Genomic DNA, 17,833 nt, shown 5'->3' on the forward strand with positions numbered 1-17,833 from the left:
TACAAACTTATTTACCTAGATATGGAATTATTTCACTTTTTTGAAGTAAAAATTTACGAAATATTGAAGCAGTATTCCAAACATAGCGAATGTACAGTAAAGCAGACGACATTTTACATCCAATATGGATAAATCCTGGACACATGGAGATCAGTCAATGGGGAAAAGAACAGGAAATGAAGTCAACGCTTCAGCTGTTTACCGTATATTCTGATAGCTACATTCACAACTGGTTTGCAGTGTAAACACTATCGTCTCGTCTCACCTCAACAATACTCCTAGTTTGCCAACATGAAGGTTTACGTTAAATAACACCAAAGCTAAATTGTAGCTAGACGCACTAATAGTCAACGCGCACAATAAAGAGAATAATAAGTCTGTAGCTACTACCCGTTTACCATTAGCCCTTTTACTAATCTAATTGCCATCATGATCTTTTCTTCTATTATAAAATCTTAACCTGATTATTTAAGAGTGTGTTTAACTTTCGGTTCACTCTGAACCGTTAATGTCTCTTCATTTCAGACACGAAAATCAGAGCCAAAAGTTTATTTCACCTCAGGCCCCAATTATTTACTCTTTGTTTCACTAAGCCTATTGCGGATAAGACTTGTTATACCCGCCGAACTCTAGGTTTTAGTTTTCTTCAGGAAGTCACTAAACCAAGGATTATTCTATATACAGATGTAGTATAGCTTAAGTAATATATAAACAGCCATTTCAAATAACAATATTAAAAAAAATCTTTGGAATATCAAAATGAAACAGAGCTCTAAAGCTACAAAAGTACTAAATGCATCATAATTACGAAAAATACTTCCACATTTTCACTTTATATTATGGAAAAAGGGAATATTAAGGTTTTGTATGATTTCTTAACACATCAACACAAGGCTAACTGCTAACGCGACGCACTAGTGTAACAATGGACGGACACACAGACAAAAACATAAGCTGCTTTTTAACTCTTTCCGTATTAATTTTGAGTTGAGAAACAAGATCATCTTAAATATTAAAATAAATATAATTAATATTAAATATTTTCTTCGTCAGTTGTTTGCCTTATTGAGCGTTACATCGTTTTGATAAAGAACAATTAGGGTGGTGGCTTGTAATTCCGAACGCTTCTAATTCCGAACAGTTTTTTTAAATTGATTTTTCTTTTACTTGCGAGGCTTTAGACCGTGAAAAATAGGCTTAAATTATGCCTTGATTCATTGTCTATCCGAAAAACATCATTTCAAATCCATATCTAAAAGTCAGGGAACGATGTGACACGAAATAAAAATGTACCTAATTAGCCTTATTCCTGATCAGCGCCACTAGGGTAGTGGCGAATTTTCGAACTACTAACTGACCATAGCCAATCAGAGGGCGCCAAAAACGGAAAGAAATTCTTTTTTACATTTCTGCTTTTTTTTACGAGTTAGCGGGCAAAAATCGTCGGTAAACGAGTTTTACGCGTGATTATTTCGTCCTAGAAGAGAAAACATCTTTGAAATGTCTGCTTTAAGGTATTTTTCACGATTAAAAACGATTTCAAATGACTGAAAATAAACTTTCGCCTTTAAAAACAGGAAAAAAGCAAGTTAACACGTTAAGCCTTGGCTCAATATTGACAGTTGAGTTGCTGACAGTGTAGTATATTGCCACAGTTTGGAGAAATTGCATTATATAATGTACAATTCGTAAGATTTAGTTTAAATATAATAGTTGTAACTCAAGATTAGTCAAAATTTCCAAGATTAACAACCGTTGTGTCATAGAAGTCTTTAGAAACAGTCAAAGTTACCTTTCTTACCACGCCTACCCTCGAGATAAAGTTATGAGACAGAAATGGTTAGGCGCTATAGCAGCTGGGGTAGGAACTAAACCACTAGACCTGAATAGTTCACGAATTTGCTCCAAACACTTTCTACAGACAGACTAGTTTCCAACTATTGGTTCTCAATGTAAACGTCTCAAGCCATTCGCGATTCCATCAATATTTGAAAATACAAAAGTTTTGGATGCAATGCCGCATTCCCCTACTCGTAGCCAAACGGTTCCTAAAGAAGCATTTGGACATATGAGTCCAAAAGATAGAACGCAGTTGTTGGAAGAAATGGGAGCATTACATGTTGATCCAGAGGAACTTAATCAATTGCGTACCTATCCTAATCATCCTGAAGAACCACTACCAACTCCGGAAGTTCAACCCCAAGTTGGTGCAGCTGTTATTTGAGAGTGTCATCATCAAAAGCAAGTAGTGGAATATCATTGAAATCCACTTATACACCATATACACCACGTAAACAAAAACTCCTAAGAAATGAATTTGAGTTATTGTTATTGCGTAGTAAAGAGAAGTTTACAGTAACAAAGTTTATTAATAGTGATAAATCAGTAAAATACTACACGGGATTTCGTTCTTATGAAGCGTTTTGGTCATTTATTTAATTTATATTTAATGTACAAAATAATGTCAAAACAGAGCACCCATATGTTAAACCTTTAAATATGTTGACAAAAGTTGATATAAACAGTCATTAAAGAAGTATTTTATAACCAGAAAAGATTTATTTTGTTCATAGGATCAATATATCAAAAATTCGCGCTGGAATATTTCAAATGCTCCTAGCTTCTCAATATCTACATTGCAACTGTAGATAGTGAATCCAACTTGACTGTCAAGAGTTTGAATTAGCTTGACGTGTTGTAATTGTCTCCGACTTAAAAGATATAACAAACACATAACACCAACCATCACTTAGAGGTTGTGGAAGGCTTATTAAATAATTCTATTGCAAAATAGGGTAAGAGAGTCATAAAATATTTGCTGGTAAGTGTAAGCGGGATCGTGTTTCACTATTTCTAAATCATTGAACAATAGAGGCTCGTCAGTTCTTGGTTTGTTCATATGCCACATTTGAAGGCGGGTTGTACAAACACCTCGTAGAGGTAATGTTTCTTCTCCTGCCCTTACGCAGTTCAATAACTGATAAAGTAACGCGATAGAATGTTTACAATCACCATTGGTTCCGGCTGGGCATGAGCATGATATCCATTTGAGTCTATTGGGCTCTTCATCAATAACGAAACAACTAAATAAGTTATAAGAAGTTGGTCTTCTATCAGCATCACAAGTTGCACGGAAGTAAAGCAAGTTTCCTAAATCAGAAAATCGTGTTATATACATTATTCATAATTTTGGGGCTAAATATTTTCAGGCTAGAAGGGTTCATATCATTGGCGCTAGAAGGGTTCATATCATTGGCACAAGGTTACATGTAGAAGAAAAGTGCAGACTACTTTTTCCTCGGAGTAGCCTGGTCTCCTGTAAATGGTATGAACCCTCCTAGCCTGAAAACAATGTATATAAACAAGCATGTGTATGTATTATTTATGGTAAATTACTTCACATTTTATTTTATATACAAACCTTGAAGATTTGATTCAATGCCTAAAATCTTGTCCTCTTTATAAAGCATGAACCCTTGCTTTTGCTCACGCTTTGCTGTAGCATGAGTTTCCGCTATACCATCAGACAAGTCGGTCAGCTCTAATTTTTTACCCCAACCATTCTTAGGCGTTACTCGGCCTTGAAGTCTAAGCAAACCTAATTAAAAAACTGCATAATCAATTGACCAATTACCTTTTAGGCGTATTTATTGCCCTACCTTCTTTTGACATATTTGGATTAACCGCCATTACATCAATACATGCTTGACATAACCATTCATCTTGCATTAAATTAAGTCGTACTTCTTCCTCTAAATTTACGCATTTTGGATGATACCATTCCAAGCACGTCCCACATTGTAACATCTTTTGCGTAACGTCCTTTGGTTGCTTACATATACAGAATAAGCGCCTCGAAGATTCTTCAGCGAAACACGTTGAAGCAACAAGTCCACTTCGCTTCTTAGGCCTCACACTCTCTTCGGCGTTTCTTTTTGACATTTCTTAACTAAATTTGAGGATTAAATTTCACCGTCTTGTTTGAATGAGAAAAAATACGAGCTTTCTTTTACTTTCTCTGCTCAACCACTTCTCGAAACCATTATAGTATTCTAATGTCCATGGTCGAAACTGTGACAACTCAACTGTCAATATTGAGCCAAGGCTTAACGTGTTAACTTGCTTTTTTCCTGTTTTTAAAGGCGAAAGTTTATTTTCAGTCATTTGAAATCGTTTTTAATCGTGAAAAATACCTTAAAGCAGACATTTCAAAGATGTTTTCTCTTCTAGGACGAAATAATCACGCGTAAAACTCGTTTACCGACGATTTTTGCCCGCTAACTCGTAAAAAAAAGCAGAAATGTAAAAAAGAATTTCTTTCCGTTTTTGGCGCCCTCTGATTGGCTATGGTCAGTTAGTAGTTCGAAAATTCGCCACTACCCTAGTGGCGCTGATCAGGAATAAGGCTAATTTGCGAATTTAATTTAACGTCAATTAAAGGGAATGCCGACCCTGATGCCTCCGAAAATAAGGTTTCATTTTCTTCAGATAAATCAGAGGCAAATAAACTCAATTTCAGCCAAAACGTCAAGTTTTCCCCCACAAAATAAGCATTCGTAACGAAATTTTGGCTCAAAATTAAATTAATAAAAGAATATTTATAAAAACCTTTGCGAGCAGCTAATTCCGACCACTCGAAACAACACTCCATTAATCATAAATTATCGACAGTAAAATTAAATTTAACGCTATTAAACGACATGGTTTAACAGATTAGTTATCCTCGATAATACGGCGATACGTTTTCCCGGGCTTTTCAAGCAGACAACTTTAGTTTAACCCGGCTAGCGTAAAGTCCCTGTTTCCTTCCCTCCCCGCCGCGGCGCCGTCACTCGTACTCGTACACTATTCCGCGATAAAAAAAATAACGGTTCAATCTCGCGCCAAGTTTGAAAATTTGCGTTCGCGCGTTTCAAACTTTTGCATAAACGGGTCGCTAAAGGTTTATACCTACTTGAATATGGAATATGACGATCAAGGTAATGTAAATCGCTGTTGCATTTATTAATAATCTTTTTTATCCTATTAACCTACGAGAGATTTAAAACTTGAAAGCGAAATTTATTATAGAATTAACGTCCCAAAACTTAAGCCTTGGTTAGGGAATTTTATCCCGATTCACCTAATGAAAAAAATATTTCAGTTTTAGATAATCCCAATTTAGCATACAAATGAGATAGGCGCTGAAGTTTATTTCACCATAGTTATACCACATTACAGGTGGTGGTGTTAAAAAACCACGTAAAAACAAATCAAAATACACAGATATGGATGTTGTCAAAGCTCTCGAAGACGTTCGTGAAGGACGTCTTTCTATTACCAAAGCGGCTGCCCTTTACCACATCCCTAAAACTACCTTGCATGGCAAACTTTCGGTTAAATATGACAGTGCCCAAGTTGGAAGAAAGTCTGTTTTAAGTTATGACGAAGAGAGAGATCTGGCTAACTGGGCGATCAAGATGTCCAAAATCGGATATGGTCGCGTAAAACATCAAATTTTTGATAAAGTACGAGATATGGTTCAGAGAGAAGGAAGAATAACACCTTTTAAAGATAACAAACCCGGAAAAGAATGGTTCCGTGGATTTTTAAAAAGAAATCCTGACGTGAAGCTGAGAACCGCCGAGCCCTTGCATATTTCTCGAGCCACTGCATGTACACCAACTGCAATTAATCGTTGGTTTCAAGGGTACCAGAAATTTATGTCTGGCCTTGGTATGCTTGACCATGGTGGAGACCGTGTTTGGAACGCGGATGAAAGCGGGTTTTGCTTGTCACCGAAAACTGGCAAGGTCCTTGCGTCTAGGAAACAGAAAAATGTTATGCAGATTGCAGGGGATACACGGACACAAATAACGGTCTTGTGCGCAGTATCCGCGTCTGGAAGCGCAATCCCACCCTTTCAGATTTTTAGCGGAACTCGTCTTACACACAATCCTCTCGAAGACGGAGTTGAAGGGTCACGTTTCGCGCTCTCAAAATCTGGATGGATGACTTCTGAAGTTTTCCAGGGGTGGATAAAAAACCACTTTTTAAAATGCATTCCACCTGCTAGACCCGTTGTTTTGCTGCTAGATGGACATAGTAGTCACGTCAATTTGGACACAAGCAGACTGTGCGAAGAAAATGGCATAGAACTGTACTGTCTACCCCCACATTCCTCCCACATCTTGCAACCTCTTGATGTTTCAGTCTTTAAGGCAATGAAATGCAATTGGACAAAAGCTGTTCAACAGTACCAAACGGAAACTGGAAAATTTGTCGACAAGAAAACCTTTTCTCGTGTCTTTCGGGGATGTTGGGAGAACACTATAAGCACGGCCACTATCATTCATGGCTTTCGGGCGAGTGGGGTATTTCCCGTGAACAGGTTGGCAATAGACGAAACCAAACTGTTACCATCAGAGTTGTTTGACGATGATCAGGAAGTTGAGACTGCGCCGAACAATGAATTTGACAAAATGAAGCAATCTATGAAAAACCTCGAAGAAGCGTTGGGTGAAAAAAAGATTCGGGAGTTCAGGTTAATGGAAGAAGAAGGCTTTGACATCGCAGAACCATTGTTTGATGCGTGGAAAACTCTCAAAAATTATTTCGCCGCGATGAAAGCCCCCATATCCGACAAATCATCAGAGTTGGGTTTTACAAGCACTTTAGCATCAGTCAACGACTTTTTCCATTCTCCAAGGGAAGATTTTGAAACATTTGAGAACTCTGGACAAAATTCGGCATTCCCAACTGTGCCACACAATCAAGTTACAAACCGACCTGTCCGATCTACACCTCCAAGTTCAACTTCAAAAACTTGCAATGCTGAGGCGACTGCCACGTCGAAAAAATCCACTTTGAATGTCTCTGACCAGACAAGTAATTTTACTTCGGCAGCTCGAGGGTTTGTATCGCCGGGCATTTCCATACCAACTTCAACAATTAGAAAACGTTCTTTTGCGGTTCCGTATTCAAAAACTAAAGTTCCTGTAGCAGCCTTAATAAAGCCTCCGCCTTCAGCCACCCTGAGCAAGCCTCCGCCTTCAGCCGCCCTGAGCAAGCCTCCGCCTTCAGCCGCCCTGAGCAAGCCTCCGCAATCAGCAACCCTGAGCAAGCCTCCGCAATCAGCAACCCTGAGCAAGCCTCCGCAATCAGCCACCCTGAGCAAGCCTCCGCCGTCACCCACGCAGAGGAATTCCCAGCCATCTTTCAACTTTACGGCTGCCTTGAACTTAAGCACACATTCATCCTCAGTTCTCATAAGCAAGCCCACATCATCTGAATCAGCAACCAACTGTCCATCAACTTCAATTGCTAGCAATTTCGCAATCGCAACGCCAGCTTTTCGGGGAATTCTCTCCTACCCAGCTCATAAACGAGTTGAAAAGCGGAAGAGAAATCAAATGGTAATCCCGCAGCATTTAACTGGACCCGAATTTATCTCGCTTATGGCCACAAAGAGAGAGGAAAATGAAAAAAAAGAAATAGAAAAGATAGAAAAGAAGCAAAAGAGGGAGGAAGAAAGGGTGAAATTACAGAATGAGAAGGAAGAGCGGAAGCGGGCAAAATTGGAGAAAAAGGCGACAGTTACAGCAAACAAGGCAGCAGCTAAGGAGAAAATTTTGGCCAAGAAAGCCACTAAAACTAAAAAATTCCGTCCTGATAAAAAAACAGTCTGCCAATCTTGCGACACACGATGGGAAAATAGGGAGGCTAATGAAGTGTGGGTGTGTTGCAGTGTTTGCAAGAACTGGAACTGCTTTAAATGCTGCAACTTGAGTGAAGCAAAGAAAGGGTTAGCTTGCACTGGTGGTTACAAGCATCGTTGCGATAATTGCCTTTTTTCCACCTTACTTTAAAGACTTCTATTTATCCCCGTTAAATCCACATTGTACCTAGGCCTATACTTACCTAAACTGTTTTTTCCACTAAATAAATGTTTAATGAAATTATGAGTTTTTTATTATTGTTTTTAAGCAGGTTCGGTAATTAGAAGCGGGGGTTCGGAAATTAGAAGCGGGGGTTCGGAAATTAGAAGCGGGGGGTCGGAAATTAGAAGCGGGGGGTCGGCAATTAGAAGCGGGGGGTCAGAAATTGGAAGCGGGGGGTCGGAATTGAAACCCCCTACGTCGGAATTACAAGACATCAGTTCGGAATTGGACGCCACTACTAGAAATGGGGAAATAGATATTTCTCCACAAGTTACCGGTAATTTTGGCTCAAAATAGGCTCAAAAGTAGCGCAAATGTTCAAGCTATTTGGTACAATATCAAATATTTCTCATAACATTATACGTGTGTCATGTTTCAATCGATTTTAAAAAAGTGTTCGGAATTACAAGCTACCACCATAAACATACTTGAGAGACTTGACTAATATTGGCGTTTGAAATGAAGCATACGCCGGTTGCTTTTCCTTACTCAAATAGGTAGTATATAAGGGTGTCGAACTACACTTTAAAGCAAGAACAACCGCAATTGCGAAAACCTTTGGTGGACAACCCACCCTAGGGAGGCTAGACGTTTCTCGTAACCCTAGCTGATCGCCGCGAATGTCTTAAACCGAACGATGACGATGGAGTTAGAAGCCAATGAGACAGATTGGTGTCTATGTGGAATAGACGGAAGACCAGTAGATGGTGGTGTTTAGAAGCCAGTATGTACAGACTGGTGTCCAAGTGGAATGGACGAAGACCAGAAGATGGTGGTGATTAGAAGCCAGTGTGTACAGACTGGTGTCCATGTGGGATGGACGAAGACCAAGAGATGGTGGTGATTAGAAGCCAGCAAGTACTGGTGTCCGTGTGGGATGGACAAAGACCAGAAGATGGTGGTGTGAGAACTCAAGTAGAGGAGCCATTTCCGTGACTGTGAAATCAGTTCGGAAATGGCGAACACGTTTGCTCCGATTTGGAAACTGCGAACGCGGTCACGTGGGTGTAACAACAGACACACACACAGACAGACACACAGACAGACAGACAGACACACACGATCGTTACAGAACCTCTCCGTGACATACGTCACTCGGAGAGGTAAAAATAAGCAATTAAAGATAATTACCAATTATAGGTAATTAAATTTTTACACGAGTCTAAACTATAACATCTGTTTGTGTACAAGTCTACGGAATCTGTTTAAGCGCAGACCTACAGAATGTTTTTGTGCAAAGGGGTATAAAATCTCTTTGTGCAGAGGCCTATGCAATCTTTTTGTGCACAGGTCAGTGGAATATTTTTGTTTCCAGGTCTATGGAATCTTTTCATGCATAGGTCTATGGAATATTGTTTTACTCAGGTCTACGGAATGTTTTTGTGCAAAAATCTGCATCGAATCCTTTTGAGTATAGGAGCATGGAATCTTCTGTGCACAGGTCTATGGAATTTTTTGTTCATGGGTCTATGGTATATTTATGTGCACAAGTTTGAAGAATCTTTATGTGCACACAAGTTTGAAGAATCTTTATGTGCACACAAGTCTGAAGAATCTTTATGTGCACACAAGTCTGAAGAATCTTTATGTGCACACAAGTCTGAAGAATCTTTATGTGCACACAAGTCTGAAGAATCTTTATGTGCACACAAGTCTGAAGAATCTTTATGTGCACACAAGTCTGAAGAATCTTTATGTGCACACAAGTCTGAAGAATCTTTATGTGCACACAAGTCTGAAGAATCTTTATGTGCACACAAGTCTGAAGAATCTTTATGTGCACACAAGTCTGAAGAATCTTTATGTGCCCAAGTGAAAAATCTTTATTTGCACAGGTCTACGACTTCTGTTTGTGCACAGGTCTGCGACTTCTGTTTGTGCACAGGTCTTCGACTTCTGCTTGTGCACAAGTCTACGACTTCTGTTTGTGCACAGGTCTACGACTTCTGTTTGTGCACAGGTCTACGACTTCTGTTTGTGCACAGGTCTACGACTTCTGTTTGTGCACAGGTCTACGACTTCTGTTTGTGCACAGGTCTTTGGAATCTGATTTGCTCATTTCTATGACATCTCTTTTTGCGCAAGTCAATAACATTTGTTTATGCACAAGTCTAAAACATCTGTTTGTACACAAGACTAAAACATCTGTTTGTGCACAAGTCTAAAACATCTGTTTGTGCACAAGTCTAAAACATCTGTTTGTGCACAAGTTTAAAACATCTGTTTGTGCACAAGTCTAAATCATCTGTTTGTGAACAAGTCTATAACACCTGTTTGTGAGCAATTCTATAACACCTGTTTGTGAGCAATTCTATAACACCTGTTTGTGAGCAATTCTATAACACCTGTGTGTGAACAAGTCTATAACACCTGTGTGTGAACAAGTCTATAACATCTCTTCGTGCACAAGTTTCTAACGTCTGTTTATTCACAAGTCTATGACATCTGTTTGTGCACACGTGAGTGACTTCTGTCTGAGCAAGGGTCTACGGAATATTTTTGAGCACGGGTCTACGGATTATTTTTGTGCAAATGGGTATGGAATCTTTTTGAGCATAAGGGTTTTAAATCTGTTTGAGCATAGGGGTATTGAAAATGTTTGTGCATAACTCTATGGAATCTGATGTGCACATGTCTATAACATCTCTTTTTGCGCGAGTCTACGACATTTCTTTGTGCACAAGCCTGTGATTTCCATTTGTACGAAATATTTTTATGCGTAGGTGTACGGAATATTTTTATGCACAATTGTACGGAATGTTTTTGTGCACAGGTGTACGAACTGTTTATGTTCACAGGTGTACGAACTGTTTATTTTCACAGGTGTACGGAATATTATAGGTGAAAATGGATTTGGAATATATTTGTGCACAGGTGTACGAACTGTTTTTGCTCACAGGTGTACGGAATATTATAGGTGAAAATGGATTTGGAATATTTTTGTGCACAGGTGTACGAACTGTTTTTGTTCACAGGTGTACGGAATATTATGGTGAAAATGGATTTGGAATATTTTTGTTCACAGGTGTACGGAATATTTTTGTGAAAATGGATACCAAATATTTTTGTGCACAGGTGAACGTGATATTTTTGTGCAAATGGATACCAAATATTTTTGTGCACAGGTGAACGTGATATTTTTGTGCAAATGGGTAAGGAAAATGTTTGAGCATAGGGCTATGGAATGTTTTTGTGCAGAGGTCAATGGAATGTTTTTGTGCAGAGGTCAATGGAATATTTTTGTGTACAGGTATATGGAATGTTTTTGTGCAGAAGTCCGTGAAATATTTTTTGTGGACAGGTATATGACTCATGTTTGTGCACAAATCTATAGAATGTTTTGTACACCGGTCTAGGACATATGATTCTGCACTAGTCAATGGCATCAGTTTGTGGAAAAGTCTGTGGGATGTGTTTTTGCACAAATATCTGACATCTATTTTTGCACAAGTCTATGGTATTTGTGTGTGTACAGGTCTACAAAATATGTTTGTGCACAAGTCTGAAGAATCTTCATGTGCACAAGTCTACGGAATCTCTTGTGCAAATGTCGATGACATCTCTTTTTGAGCAAGTCTATGAAATCAGTTTTTACACAAGCATATGACATCTGTTTGTGCACAAGTCTATAACATCGGATTGTGCAAAATCGTGTGACTTCTGTTTGTGTACAAGTCTGTGGAATCTATTTGTGTACAAGTCTGTGGAATCTATTTGTGTACAAGTCTGTGGAATCTATTTGTGCACGAGTCTACGTAATATATTTGTGCGCAAATCTATGGAATCTGTTTATGCGCTAGTGTACGGCATCTGTTTGTGCACGGGTCTACGGAAAATGTTTGTGCAAATGGGTGTGGAATATTTTTGAGCATATAGGGGTATTGAATGTTTCTGAACAGGTCCAAGGCATGTTTTTGTGCACAGGTCCATGGAATATTTTTGTACACAGGTCTATGTCTCATGTTTATACAAAAGCCAATATAATATTTTGTGCATAGTTCAATGGAATCTTTTTGTGCACAGTTTTATGAAATATTTTTGTGCGCAGGTATAGGGAATATTTCTGTGCAAATGGTTATGGAATAGTTTTGTGCTATGGGTATGAAATCTTTATGTACACAGGTCTAAGGAATCTTTATGTGCACAAGCCTATATAATGTTTTGTGCACAAGCCTATATAATGTTTTGTGCACAGTTCCATGAAATATTTTATGCACATCTCCATGAGATTTTTTGTGGACAGGTCTATGGAAACTTGATGTGCACAAGTCTATAGAATGTTTTTTGTGCACAGGTCTATGACTTATGTTTGTGCACAAAACTATGGAATCTGGTTTGAACATGTCTATGACATCTGTTGTGCACAAGCCTGTGACTTCCACTTGTGTACAAGTCTACGGAATTTGTTTGTGCACATGGCTACGGAATCTGTGCACAAATGTGTATGGAATCGTTTTGTGCAAATGGGTATGGAATTGTTTTGTGCAAATGGGTATGGAATTGTTTTGTGCAAATGGGTATGGAATTGTTTTGTGCAAATGGGTATGGAATTGTTTTGTGCAAATGGGTATGGAATTGTTTTGTGCAAATGGGTATGGAATTGTTTTGTGCAAATGGGTATGGAATCTTTATGTAAACCAGTCTATGGAATCTTTATGTAAACAGGTCTATGACTTCTGTTTGTAAACAGGTCTATGACTTCTGTTTGTAAACAAGTCTAAGACTTCTGTTTGTAAACAAGTCTAAGACTTCTGTTTGTAAACAAGTCTAAGACTTCTGTTTGTAAACAAGTCTAAGACTTCTGTTTGTAAACAAGTCTAAGACTTCTGTTTGTAAACAAGTCTAAGACTTCTGTTTGTAAACAAGTCTAAGACTTCTGTTTGTAAACAAGTCTAAGACTTCTGTTTGTAAACAAGTCTAAGACTTCTGTTTGTAACCAAGTCTAAGACTTCTGTTTGTAAACAAGTCTAAGACTTCTGTTTGTAAACAAATCTAAGACTTCTGTTTGTAAACAAGTCTAAGACTTCTGTTTGTAAACAAGTCTAAGACTTCTGTTTGTAAACAAGTCTAAGACTTCTGTTTGTAAACAAGTCTAAGACTTCTGTTTGTAAACAAGTCTAAGACTTCTGTTTGTAAACAAGTCTAAGACTTCTGTTTGTAAACAAGTCTAAGACTTCTGTTTGTAACCAAGTCTAAGACTTCTGTTTGTAAACAAGTCTAAGAATTCTGTTTGTAAACAAATCTAAGACTTCTGTTTGTAAACAAGTCTAAGACTTCTGTTTGTAAACAAGTCTAAGACTTCTGTTTGTAAACAAGTCTAAGACTTCTGTTTGTAAACAAGTCTAAGACTTCTGTTTGTAAACAAGTCTAAGACTTCTGTTTGTAAACAAGTCTAAGACTTCTGTTTGTAAACAAGTCTAAGACTTCTGTTTGTAAACAAGTCTAAGACTTCTGTTTGTAAACAAGTCTAAGACTTCTGTTTGTAAAAAAGTCTAAGACTTCTGTTTTTGCACTAGTCCATGGAATCTGATGTGCTCATATCCATGACATCTTTTTTTGCGCAAGTCTATGACATCTCTTTGTGCACATCCCTGTGACTTCCGTTTGTGTACAAGTCTCCGGAATCTGTTTGTGCACATGTCTACGGTATCTGTTTGTGCACAGGTCTACGGAATATTTTTGTGCTTAGGTGTACGGAATATTTTTGTGCTTAGGTCTACGAAATATTTTTGTGCACAGGCCTACTGAATCGGTTTGTGCAGAGGCCTACTGAATCGGTTTGTGCAGAGGCCTAAGGAATCTGTTTTTGCAAAGGTCACTGCATCTGTTTGTGCACAGGTCTAAAGAACATTTTTCTGCAAATGGATACGGGATATTTTTGTGCAAATGGATATGCAGTATTTTTGTGCGCTGAAGTACGAGATATTCTTGAGCATATTTTCGAGCATAGGGGTATGGAATGTTTTTGTGCAGAGGTCCATGGAATCTTTTTGTGTACAGGTATATAATATCTCTTTTTGCACAAGTTTATGGCATCTGTTTGTGCGCAAGTCTATGACATCAGTTTGTGCGCAAGTCTATGACATCAGTTTGTGCGCAAGTCTATGACATCAGTTTGTGCGCAAGTCTATGACATCAGTTTGTGCGCAAGTCTATGACATCAGTTTGTGCGCAAGTCTATGACATCAGTTTGTGCTCAATTCTAAGGGATCTGTTTGTGCACAAGTCTACGGGCTCTGTTTGTACACAATTATATGACATGTGTTCTCACAAGTCTATGGTATCTGTATGTGTACAGCTCTACGAAATATGTTTGTGCACAGGCAGGGTGACCACAACAAAGCCTTGTAATAGTTATAGGAAAATAGGAAATTTACAATTGATTTACAGGAAATTATAGGAGACTAGCTGTTTCCCGCGGCATCGCTTGAGTGTAGTAGGAACTTCCATCAAGTATGGGTACATTTTACTGATTCGACTAATATTTTTGTAGCATCCTAGGAGCGAAGGCACTCAGCGTCGCCCATCAGCTCGTCGGGACATTTTTTATTATTTACACGCAAACATTCTATAAAGAAGTTTTTTTTAATATCTGGCCGCCATTTAAAATGATGGCAACAAATCGATCCCGAAAGACCATTCAGCCCGTCTATAGGTTAAAGGAATCCAGTGTTCTAAATATTTGTGAAATCGGTTGAAACGCGCGGACTTTCTTACAAAGAGAAGATTTGCTACATTTCTGGGCGCCATTTATTAAGATGGTGGCGGATTGGAAAAATCTTTCTTAGTACGCGCCTACTACTTACGAGTATCGTTCCTCCAAATTTTCAGCCTTCTAGGGCCAGCGGTTTGGGCTCGGCGATGATTATCAGTCAGTCTGTCAGTCAGTCAGGACTTTGATTTGTATCATGAGTGAATCATATACTAGCTCCCTATAAGTTACTCAGCCACACTGGCCTAATGTGTCCAGCGTTTTCTTCCCGCCAAAAAAGTGTACCTATATGCGACCTACAGTGAGAGAAAATGACACTTCTCCCGGCGCTTACGTATTTCCGGTAAAAAACCGGAAAAGGAGATCAACCAATGAAACTTTGAACTGAAAGGTAGTTAGTATAAGCATACGACGTTTTAGAAATGTTGTGATTGTTTGCGGACGGTTTAGAGTCGTATTTTATCTTTGAAATTATTTTAATGGGTTAGGGTTGGCGCAATAGGAAGTTTTATTTTTTTCGCATTAAAATGGCAGAATTTTGGATATTTTTTGACAAAGCCCAAATGATAGAAACTCATTTAAACTCAGACTTCAGAGCGTTGCCTACGGAATAAAAAATTTTATTCCGTAGGCAACATTCAGAGGCAGGAACTATTTATAGTGAGAGAACTAAACTTAATCAAAAAATAAGAGCTAAAGAACAACTTAATAGTCATCTCGAAAACCTTACTAAACTTTTTAATAATGCGTCTAAAGAACTAATAGAAAAACTTAAAGAAAGGCCCAACCCATTTTTAACGAAGCCTGTTGTGAAACCAAAATTATTTTTCAATAAGCAAAAGAATGAATGTGACGCAAAGAAGTCAAACCTCCAAAACCGTTAATACCATTTGGAACTATCGTCACTTTCAAGTTCTCGATATATTAATTTCAAAGCCCTAAGAGAGGGCGCCGTCTACTATAACTTTCACCCGCCTTCCCTCCTCTCGACTACTATTGGGAAGAAAATGCTGGATACATTAGGCCAGTGTGACTGAGTAACTTATAGAATGCTAGTATATGATTCACTCATGTTTATATAGATAAACATAAACTTAAAACACGATCGGAATATTTGAATCACAGAAGCGTTAGCCTGTATTGTAAATTCACGGTGGCTGATTGCTAGTAGCTAGTGGAAATCGCCGGCAGGCGCGTAGGAACGTTTCGAATTTAGGGGGGTACAGTCTATATGTGGATTTGAGCGCCCCCCCTCAAGAAAAGAAAAATGTCGAAAAATACATTTAACAATTAAGGTACTTTAGTTACAGTGAAATGTGAAATGGTCAGGGTTGGCAAGTTTTTGCCAGGGGTGGAAAAAACGCGGTTTTAACCTGGTTAAAACCGGGTGGCAAAAACTAATTTTCCGCGGTTTTTTCCGCGCGGTTTAAACCAGGTTAAAACCGGTGGCAAAAACTATTTTTTCCGCGGTTTTTTCCACTTTTTAAGGTTTTTTCCTGAATTCTTTGCAAAGTATTTGACTAATTATTCGTTAAAAATTCGCGAACAACTTGAAGCTAAATTAATATAAATAAAATCATACCAGTTATCATTATGCCTTTAATTTACTAGCATTGGGTACAAGTGCCACTACTATATAGCGTTAGAAAAGGTCTGTTTCCACACGCTTCTTACTGGCCATGTAACCAACCAAATATAGTGACATGTTATAGCTCAGCCTCGATAGAATGTTTTCTACTCTCTTTCATTAATGGAAAACTTTGAAATAGATTAAAGAATGAAACCGCTTCTACTTTTGTTTTCCTGACAAATGCTCATAGAAAAACGCCTGGCAAATTTGAATACTAAAAATTTAATACAGCAATAACCATCTCAAATTTAAAAATTAAAAATACTATTGATATTTTTCTAACATAACATTAATAAACATCACGAAAATGCACTTAAAACTCGCTAGTTTACCACTTTGCAACCATGAATTTAGTTTTTGCTGGTTTTTTCCGGATTTTTCCACGTGTCCCGGCAAAACTAGTTTTGTCCGGGTTTTTGTTAACCCTGGAAATGGTAAATTATTATGATTTTCCAGAAACTGGTGGCCGATAGTTGTTGCTTGTGGATAATTTTCGGCACAAGAATTTTTTATCAATCCTCTCTGGATATGTTTGGATAATCACTAAATGATTTATTCTTATTGAGTAATTTTTTCCCGTATGTCAGGGCACCAACTCTTTTAGAGAATTTTTCAATTGGAAAAATAGGATTCCCTTCTCAAAATATCGGATTTTATAGGACCAGATTCATAAAACTAAAGGATTATATAGGACTCTTAAATGATAAGACCCATAGTGCGGATAATTTTATTTAGTGAGAATGTAAGATTCCTTTAAGTGCGTTATATCACATCTTGATCTAATCAAATACTCAAGGGCTCACATAGAAGACACATTCAGATTTACTTTTAAAAGTGACTAATGATTAAAAAAAACAATAAGCAAAAAGAGACTTAAAAGTGACTAATGATTAAAAAAAACAATAAGCAAAAAGAGACTTAAAAGTGACTGAAAATTACCAAATCAAGCTATTAAAAGGGTCAGGTAGGAAAAGATAATTTCCAGAGAAACCTAATTTTCAAAATTCTTTTTATAATTAAAGATAATTTAAAAGTCGGTGCTCTAATTGAGCTTAATCTGTGAACTTAGACATTTTAGATGAAAGGTCTTAGGCAAAGTTCAATTGGAACGCAGCTCAGAATGCAAAGTAATTGATATACTTCAAATATTATTTAAATTCAATTATGGAAACATTGAAGGGAAAAATGTGACCAAATGAGATCTCGCTAATTCTACGTTTAAAACGTCATGCAACTGGGATTATAAATAATTACTTCGAAATCCCAAAAATATAGGACTTTAAAGGACGATTTGTGAAATTGTAGGATACTTTCTAAAATATAGGATTTTATTGGAATTATAGGATCTCTGGGTGCTGAAGCGTAAGTGGCAGGCACTACAAGAAGCAGACGATTAAGATGCAAAAGACTAGGTTTCGTCCTGCATACTTTCTTGCTGCCATTGCCTTTTAAAAAAAGTTTCTCCGTGTCCGCTTTATTTTCACAATAGATCATTTCGGTATTCATCTCTGCGCAGGCACGAACGGTCTTCAGCGCCCCAAATTTGCGAAGCTGTCTTTGATAAGCTGAATA

General features: G+C 37.9%; 1 protein-coding gene and 1 long non-coding RNA gene across 3 annotated transcripts; one reads left to right on the top strand and one right to left on the bottom strand.

Moving 5' to 3' along the window:
• The first annotated feature begins 1,100 nt into the window (after positions 1-1,100).
• On the top strand, positions 1,101-2,555 carry LOC149616676 (uncharacterized). Of its 2 annotated transcripts, none has more exons than XR_016375979.1 (3): positions 1,101-1,514; positions 1,578-1,688; positions 1,767-2,555. It is a non-coding gene; the product is annotated as an uncharacterized LOC149616676 (long non-coding RNA). The 2 variants fall into 2 exon arrangements; XR_016375980.1 differs by having other exon boundaries at positions 1,770-2,555.
• LOC149616677 (uncharacterized) lies at positions 2,404-4,401 on the bottom strand. Its single transcript, XM_089857003.1, has 5 exons — positions 4,194-4,401; positions 4,014-4,130; positions 3,660-3,949; positions 3,422-3,598; positions 2,404-3,150 (listed from the first exon to the last, which is right to left on the bottom strand). The coding sequence occupies exons 3-5, from the start codon at positions 3,940-3,942 to the stop codon at positions 2,771-2,773; spliced, it is 840 nt and encodes a 279-aa protein (XP_089713129.1). The 5' UTR covers positions 3,943-3,949; positions 4,014-4,130; positions 4,194-4,401; the 3' UTR covers positions 2,404-2,770.
• Positions 4,402-17,833: the final 13,432 nt, after the last annotated feature.

The sequence above is a fragment of the Phalangium opilio genome, unplaced genomic scaffold (assembly GCF_054372755.1).
Source record: "Phalangium opilio isolate 3A_F unplaced genomic scaffold, DU_Popi_V2 ptg000217l_1, whole genome shotgun sequence".
Classification (NCBI taxonomy): domain Eukaryota; kingdom Metazoa; phylum Arthropoda; class Arachnida; order Opiliones; family Phalangiidae; genus Phalangium; species Phalangium opilio.

Bases quoted from the DNA above. Each gene is read 5' to 3' on its own strand.
- LOC149616677 (XM_089857003.1), bottom strand. From the start codon at position 3,942: ATGTCAAAAAGAAACGCCGAAGAGAGTGTGAGGCCTAAGAAGCGAAGT. The intron at 3,599-3,659 runs GTAGGGCAATAA...TTTTTTAATTAG, and splicing joins TCCAAATATGTCAAAAGAAG to GTTTGCTTAGACTTCAAGGC. The intron at 3,151-3,421 runs GTTTGTATATAA...TTTCTGATTTAG, and splicing joins CATTGAATCAAATCTTCAAG to GAAACTTGCTTTACTTCCGT.